At 41.1% G+C, this 9,121-nt stretch overlaps 1 protein-coding gene across 3 annotated transcripts in view; it reads right to left on the minus strand.

The window, feature by feature from the left end:
* Sos2 (SOS Ras/Rho guanine nucleotide exchange factor 2) overlaps positions 1-9,121 on the minus strand; it is a 103,492-nt gene that overhangs the window by 73,392 nt on the left and 20,979 nt on the right. For all 3 annotated transcript variants that reach the window (XM_031357629.1, XM_031357628.1, XM_031357630.1), the window contains exon 2: positions 1,383-1,508. In XM_031357629.1, coding sequence (XP_031213489.1) covers positions 1,383-1,508 — 126 coding nt within the window. The remainder of the gene's footprint in view (positions 1-1,382; positions 1,509-9,121) is intronic.

Raw genomic sequence — 9,121 nt, forward strand, 5'->3', positions numbered from 1 at the left:
AGCTGGGCTTCAGTCTTACTGTGGTCCTATGGAGCTGGGCTTCAGTCTTACTGTGGTCCTATGGAGCTTTTCTGCAGCTCCCCTTCCCCCTCTGCAGTGGAACTGTTCACCTGTGCTACTGCATATTGGAAGTAACTTTTTCTTTTTGATTTTTCAGAGGGTCACAGCTAAGAGACTACTTTGATCTTATTGAAAACTTTGGCCTTACACTTATGAACAATGTTAGAACTGTTCAGTATTTTGGAAACTCTGGAAATAGACAAGATGCACTTTGTATTATGAGACGGCAATGAGTCTTTGGGCAAGGCGAAAAAGATACGGTTCAATCATGAAAGATCTTTCACGGGCTCATGTATTAAAATGCTTGTTAACACATGGTGATGCTATTTTGGGAGATTCTGTACACTTTAGGGAATAGGGGCAAGTTGAAGAAAGTGGGACAAAAACTGGAAATGTGCTTTTAATGCTTATCCATGATCCCCAGCCATGCCCAGACTCTGGCCCATCTACTGTGAGCCCAGTCATGCCCAACAGTTAGACACAGAAGTAACTTTGGTAGAAACTGCCCAACAATGTTGCATAGCTGTTATAGCATTGACACCCTCACTTGTAAAGTTCTATGCAGTTTAGGCTCTTCCCCATGAGCAGTTTACCCACCACCACCTCCCCTTACACTGTCCACACTCTTGCCCGTGAGCAGTTTACCCACCACCACCTCCCTTTTTTACACTTTTTCACTTTTTGAGGCTAGGAAAGAAGTTCATTATGATTTGAATTTTCATGTTTCAGGTAGCTTCTGAGCTTCAGAAACTTTTCATGTGCTTACAGACAATCAGCATGTCTTCTTTTTAAAGTTTCTTTTCGATAACTTTATAGTATGGGGGAGGAAGCAACTTGCACCATTTTGTATTTAAAGTTCAGGCTAACCCCAAATTGGAGACCCTCCTCTCCAGTCTCTGAGTGCTGAGATTATAGGCATGATTGATACCTTTTTATTTTCTTAATTTTAACCTTTGATAGTTACTGTGTTCTCAATCTTCTCTAAAAATGTGTTTGCTTAATTCCAAATTATGATCCTATTCATCAGTATTTTCTCCTTTATAATTACAGTTTTTATATGTGAGGTTATCAACTCTTGAGTTAATTTTTGTCTATCATAGGAGATAAAGTTTCAAGGTTTTGAATCCCATTTATCCACATACTTGTTTTCTAAACACTTTCATTTTCTGAATGAACTGAATTGACACATTTCTTGAATATGAACTGAACATATATATCACACATAATTTCAGTGGTTTTAGTTTCCAAAGAAATTTAGAATGACAAAGATACAGATCTAAAAATTAATCTCATGGGTTCTGAAATGACATAGTAACATTTACCTCAACATCTTGGACCGTCCTTGGCTGAGCCATGCATAGCTTATTAAGCAGCTGAAAGATCAGTTCTTCAATGTAATAGAGAGACTCTTCATTGGCTGAAAGGGTGGGGTGCACCTGCTCCTGAACCTTGAAAAGAAAATTTTCATTTTAGGCACTGGCAAAAATATGAAATGAACAAAATCAGTAAGAATTCTACATGTAGTTGATATTTTACTAAAATCATTATATACCAATATAAATATTTTTAAAGCAAAAAATGTACAGATAGCTAGAGAGGTAGCTAAGTAATGAAGAACATTGCTGCTCTTACAGAAGACAAAGGTTAGGTTCCCAGCACCCATGTGGCCACTTAGAACTGTCTGTGACTCAGATTGAGGGTATCCATTGCCCTCTTCTAGCCTGTTTGAGCACACAGGCATATATGCAGGTAAAACACACACACACACAAAATGAAAACATAATTTAAAAAAGTTTTGCCGGGCGGTGGTGGCGCACGCCTTTAATCCCAGCACTTGGGAGGCAGAGGTAGGTGGATTTCTGAGTTCGAGGCCAGCCTGGTCTACAGAGTGAGTTCCAGGACAGCCAGGGCTACACAGAGAAACCCTGTCTCGAAAAACCAAAAAAAAAAAAAAAAAGTTTTAAGTAAAAAGAAAAATAATTTGTTGGTCTGTATTCATTTTTCTTTTTTTATTTATTTATTTATTTATTTATTTATTTATTACAAGTACACTGTAGCTGTCTTCAGACACACCAGAAGAGGGCATCAGATCTCATTATGGGTGGTTGTGAGCCACCATGTGGTTGCTGGGATTTGAACTCATGACCTTCCGAAGAGCAGTCGGTGCTCTTACTCGCTGAGCCATCTCACCAGCCCTGTATTCATTTTTCTTAACTCTTCTTTAAACTTTTTTAAATTCTGAGAATCTGTAAAAAGTTCACTACTAGTATAAAGTATATATTTAAGGTTGAGGAGACAGTTTTCAATAAAGTGTTTGTCTTGCATACATGAGAACCTGAGCTCCATCCCCACAACCCATGTAAAAGCTAGGCAGGGTAGCACATTCCCGCAATCACAGCACTGAAGCTGTCTAGAACACTGGGTTCCCAGGCCAATCAGTCTAGACTACTTGGTGAGCTTTAAGCCACAGAGAGACCCTGCCTCAAAAAGCAAGACAAGGAGGGATGACTAAGACTGACCTCTGGCCTCCACATGCACATGAACACACATGCACCCACACAATAAGACTGACCTCTGGCCTCCACATGCACATGAACACACATGCACCCACACAAATAAATATACCCCCACATACACCCCCACACCCCAACACACACATATACGCATGCACACGCACACACCAACCCATACACAAACACATAATGACAAAGCATAAGTCCATAAACTATTAGATACAATTTTAGAGGAATCATAGATATCTTTAGTCCACCTAAGGTATTTACTAGAAGACAGAAAACTAGCTCCGAGTTCCAGCAATAGACAGATTGGGAAAGCACGCATTAGAGACAGTCAGAAGCAGATGGCACTCAGCCTTTACAATGGCATGTGCTCCCTAATGCTCAACTATGCTGAGCTCCTACAGTTTTTTTCCTAAAGCTACAATTAGTAATTTATCCTAATAATCCACTGTTACTAAATATGAAAAAACACAGTAAGCAACAGTTATACCTACATATTGTAAATAGTTGTTGAAAAAAACAGGTACTGCTCTAAGTTTTTATGCCACAGTATTAAAAGGGTATCATCAGTACTAGCAACACACAAAACAAAAATCTTAAATATCCTCAAAATTATTTTTGAAAACTGGTCAATAACTGAAACGCCTTTCCACAAAGAAATCTATATGAGATAATTTAATTAGCAAAATTTAGCATCAAAATTTTCTGTACACATGGAGTAGATCACTCCTGAAAATTATCAAGGCATAAACTGGAGCTCTGCCTCCTCTTACGTCCTCTAAGTCTGTGGGGTCTGTGAGGGGCCTTTCCTTTACCACACATTGGATATGTGTCTTCAGTCCTTTTTGAGCAATATGTCGGGGAACTACCAACTTCTTTAATCTTTTCAAGGACCAAGTCCTGACTTTCTTGATCCCTTACCTTAACTTCTTTTTCTGTTTGACTGTATTCTGCATTTTGGTTCTACTGACTTTTTGAGATGGCTATTTACATGACTGCTTCTCATTTTTTAAATTGTGTAGACTGTATAATCTACCTTTATGAAAACTAAGATTTTTAATAAATTTTCATAATCAAACTAATTCCTAATTCTTAATGCTTTTTAACATACTTTAGAATACAGGAATTATTTCAGAATTCCTAAACACAGGGATTTTGTTTTGTTTTTGAAGCCAAGTATCCCCATTAGTCCAGGCTGGCCTAGGCCCTGCCCTCAGCCTCCTAAGTGGTAAGTACTATCATGCCTGGATCCCCATTAGTCCAGGCTGGCCTAGGCCCCGCCCTCAGCCTCCTAAGTGGTAAGTACTATCATGCCTGGATTATACATGGGGGGGTTGTTAAGATGTTTTGCATTGGGTTTTACAATAATTGCGTGTGATATAATACAACAATCTGAAGCAAACTCGCTCAGGGGAAAAAAAAAGACTGACAGACGTATTTTGAGATTGGCCCAGACAAACAAAAGATGAAAATAATATGCCATTTCCCTCATGAACCCAGAAAGGAAAGCCAAAACAAAATAGCAGCTACACTATACCTAAATTCCACTATACAGACACAGACAGATACATGTGCACATGTGTACACACACACACACCACCAACAACAACATAAACAAGTTTAGTTTCTCCTAGATGGCTAAAATTCCTTCCAGTGTGGGGAGGGGGTTGGATATGGAGCCTGCAATGGCCACCTCCTGTAGCCAGGTGGGACTTCTGGTGGAGGGAGGGGGACATCAACCCATCCACAAAACCTTCAACCCAACATTTGTCCTGCCTACAAGATATGTACAGCTCAAGATAGAGCAGAGACTAAGGGAACAGACAACCAATGTCTGGCCCAACTTGAGACCCATCCCATGGGAGGCAGCCAACCCCTAACACTATTAATGATACTCTGCCATGCTTGCAGACAGGAGCATAGCATAACTGTCTCCTGAGAGGCTTCATCCAGCAGCTGGTGGAAACAGATACAGAGGCCCACAGCCAAATATCATAGAGCTTGGGGAGTCCTGAGGAAGAGTGGGGGATAGAAATGAGCAAGCCGGAGGAGTTACAAGTTTGAGACTGCATTACAAAGTCCAGGCCAGTCTGAACTGCACAGTGCCACTGCCTCATAAAACAAAACCTGAAGTCAAGGGGGGGAAAAGGGAGAGAATGTTTGTACTCTGGACTCAGCTATGATTCCTAAGTATGATACAAGAAAGTAGTCTGAAAAGAGAACAGTCAGGGCTTCATAAAATCCTGAGATCTTTTCTGACCTGACCCTGTCTCAAAAGGAGAAAAAAGTTAGTATTAAGAGAATGAAAACAACAGTAAATACATAGTTTACATATCTGATAAAGGACTCATAGCCCAGGAGTTAGAATATGGCTCAGTGGATAAGAACATTGGATGCTCTTGCAGAGGACCTGGGTTCAATTTCCAGCACCCACATGGCAGCTCAAAGCTCTCTGTAACTCCAGTTCCAGAGGATCCATCACACTGGGCATATATGTGGTGCACATGTCTCTGCATGCAGGCAACATACCCATACACAAAATAAAATAAATAAATCTCTAAAAATTCAAGTCCAAACACAGGACTCCTCAAAATACACTAAAAAACAACCAAAATGGGTACAAGATCTTAACAAACACTTAAGCAAAAATATATAGCTAGCAAATTATGTGAAAGCTACTCAGCATTGCTAATCATTGGGGAAACAAGCCGAAGCCACCAACACTGCATAGCTGTTTGGATGGTGACAGTTTAATGATGATGATGTTGATGATGATAGCATAATATAATAAATATTATTACAATCTTATATTATAATATAATAATTATCATCATTATCAATATTTTGGGTTTTTGAGACAGTTTCTCTGTGTACCCCTGGCTGGCCTTGAACTCAGAGACATCCATCATCCATCACAACTGTCTGCTAGCAGGATGGTAAAACTCTGGAAAACAGCCATAAATTTTTGTTTTTTTCATTTTGGGGATTTTTGTTTGTTTGTTTGTTGTTTTTTGGGGGGTCAGGAGGCAGCCTTATGGTTAATAGTATCAGGAATTGAGCCCAGGGCTTCGTGCACGCTAGGCAAGCATTCTACTACTGAGCTATATATACCCAGAAGCCCTTTTTGTATCTTTTTTTTATTTAAACATTTATTTATTCCATTTATGAGTACACTGTTGCTGTCTTCAGACACACCAGAAGAGGGCATCAGATCCCATTACAGATAGTTGTGAGTCACCATGTGGTTGCTGGGAATTGAACTCAGGACCTCTGGAAAAGCAGTCAGTGCTCTTAACCTCTGAGTCATCTCTCCAGCCCTCCTTTTTGTATTTTTTTGTTTTGAGACATTGTCTCATTAAGCTACCCAGACGGGCTTGGACCCCAGACAGGCCTCGAACCTATGATCTTTCTACTTTGGCCTCCTGAGCATCCAGAATTACAGGCCACTACACGTGACTTGACAGTTTCTTTGATGCTAACTATTCCAATTACTCTTTGGTAATTATCTACAACCTGTACACAAAATGTTTATAGACCTTAAAATCTAAAAGTACATCTGCACACTAGGATGATACTAAATATTGACATGTAAGAAACTATTGACATTTCAACAACATGAATAACTCTTTAAATAATTGCACCAAGTGGAGAAAGTCAACCTACTCCTCCAAAAGAAGTATCTATTGTAAGATTCCATTGGCATAAAACTCTAGAAATGAAGTCTACTGGGGAGGGCAGGTCAGGGCCTGTAGATCAGGGACTGCTGGGGGATGGGCAGTGGCAAGGGGAGGGAAGGGGAGGGAAGGGGAGGGAAGGGGAGGGAAGGGGAGGGAAGGGGAAGGAAGGGAAGGGGAGGGGAGGGGAGGGGAGGAAATATTGGAGCTGAAAGACACAGTACACTGTTTTATTTTTTTCTTTGATCAGGACTCCCTTCTAGCCCAAGCTAGTCTAGAACTAGTTTTGTAGCCCAGGCTAGTCTTGAACTCATAATTCTCCTGCTTTCAAAGCCTAAATGTTGGACTATAAGTCTGTGCCATCATTCTCAATTCATGTTCAACATGCTGTGGTTTCACTGATGTGTACAGATTAAAAGAATTCACCAAACTATATACTTTAAATATATGCAGCTTTTTATACATCATTTATGCCATCAACAAAGCTGTTAAAGAATGTAGTATTTGGGAGAACATTCTCCGGATCACCCTATTATAAAAGCCGAGAATCACTTTTATTCCTAACATAGAGGTAACTCATACCGTGCTATACCATGCCATTAAAGCCATAGTTCTTTCTATAAAGAACTCTAAACAGTTGCTAAATAGATTCAGAGCATTCATGACTCCACTGAAATTATTTGGAGATTGAGGGAAAATTAAGAACTTGATAAAAATTTGGTTTCATTGCATTATCTGTAATGTAATGTGAGGGGAGGAGGAGCTGGGGAAAGAGCAGAAGAGAGGAAACTCCCTGTAACAGGATCTACAGAGTGGGAAATGCTCCCTCGTAATACCATCCACAACGGGGGACTGGTCCCCTGTAACAACAGCATCCACGGGAGAATCTGCTGCCCTGTAACAGTGTCCACAGGGAGAATCTGCTGCACAGGGAGAATCTGCTGCCCTGTAACAGTGTCCACAGGGAGAATCTGCTGCACAGGGAGAATCTGCTGCCCTGTAAGTGTCCACAGGGAGAATCTGCTGCCCTGTAACAGTGTCCACAGGGAGAATCTGCTGCACAGGGAGAATGTGCTGCCCTGAACAGTGTCTACAGGGAGAATCTGCTGCACATGGAGAACCTGTTGCACAGGGAGAATCTGCTGCCTGGTAACAGTGTCTACAGGGAGAATCTGCTGCACAGGGAGAATCTGCTGCACAGGGAGTATCTGCCACCCTGTAACAGTATTCACAGGGAGAATCGGCTGCCCAGGGAGAATCTGCTGCCCTGTAAGTGTCCACAGGGAGAATCTGCTGCACAGGGAGAATCTGCCACCCTGTAACAGTGTACACAGGGAGAATCTGCTGCCCTGTAAGTGTCCGCAGGGAGAACCTGCTGCACAGGGAGAATCTGCTGCCCTGAACAGTGTCTACAGGGAGAATCTGCTGTACATGGAGAACCTGCTGCACAGGGAGAATCTGCTGCCTGGTAACAGTGTCTACAGGGAGAATCTGCTGCACAGGGAGAATCTGCTGCACAGGGAGTATCTGCCACCCTGTAACAGTATTCACAGGGAGAATCGGCTGCCCAGGGAGAATCTGCTGCCCTGTAAGTGTCCACAGGGAGAATCTGCTGCACAGGGAGATTCTCATGCCCTGTAATAGTGTTCATAGGGAAAATCTGCTGCACAGGGAGAATCTGTTGCCCTGTAACAGCTTCCACAAAAGAACTTCTACTCATGTTCTACTTCCACTGTCTATTAACAGCCTCTTCTTAAAGTCCGTCTCTTAATCAGGTACCTTCTTAACTCTAAATATACTGGTTTATTTAAAATGAAGATAAGTAGAGGTTAACAATCTGATTCTACTTAGTTTTATAATACTTACCATAAAGTAATCAAATATGTGAGAAAGACTATTCATTGAATCTAAAATTTTTGTTATTAAAAATTTCCTGAATAGAACTTCATATAAACTGTAAACATCTTTCCATAAAAGTAGTCTATAAATCAAGAAGCACAAGGTAGCCGAGTATGTGAATTCAGTATTCTTCTGCAAACATAAAATATTTAAATACTTATGTCATTACTGTTGGCAGGGATAGGAAAAACTAGCATAAAATTTAAATCAAGACTACAGGTATTTTACAAAAAGCCCAAAAGTCCTAAGGCGGGACCAGCCAGAAGGCACAGGACTCAGAAGTGGCAGGACAGCCAGCATGGGATCCCTTCTACCTTCCTCTTCACCTAGCAGGGACTGTAGATCCACAGTCCCCTCTAACCCTCCCCTGCAAGTGAAGAGCCTGGCTCCAGGGTTTGTTCTGTCCCCAGGACTCAGGAGGGACAACTGATCCACAGCCCACTGCACACAGGTCTTACCAGAGGTAAGATGATCTCCAAGAAGTGCTGATACAGGCTTATAGACCCATAGGAGGAACAAGCTCCAGCCATAGACACCAAGAACATCTAGCACCAAAGATCAACAGATGGTGAAAGGCAAACGCAAGAATATTACCAACAGAAACCAAGACTACTTGGCTTTATCAGAACCTAGTACTCCCACCACAGCAAGTCCTGGATATCCGAAGACACCAGAAAAGCAAGATTTGCATCTAAAATCATATCTTACAATGGTGATAGAGGAATTTAAGAAGAGCATGAATAACTCCCTTAAAGAAATACAGGAGAATGCAGGCAAACAGGTTCACACCCTTAAAGACAAAACACAAAAATCTCTTAAAGAATTACAGGAGAACACAAGTAAACAAATAGAAGCCTTTAAAGAAGAAACACAAAAATCCCTCAAAGAATTGCAGAAAAGTACAACCAAACAGGTGAAGGAACTGAACAAAACTATCCAGGACCTAAAAATGGAAGTAGAAACAGTTAA

Source organism: Mastomys coucha, unplaced genomic scaffold (genome assembly GCF_008632895.1).
Source record: "Mastomys coucha isolate ucsf_1 unplaced genomic scaffold, UCSF_Mcou_1 pScaffold6, whole genome shotgun sequence".
NCBI lineage: Eukaryota > Metazoa > Chordata > Mammalia > Rodentia > Muridae > Mastomys > Mastomys coucha.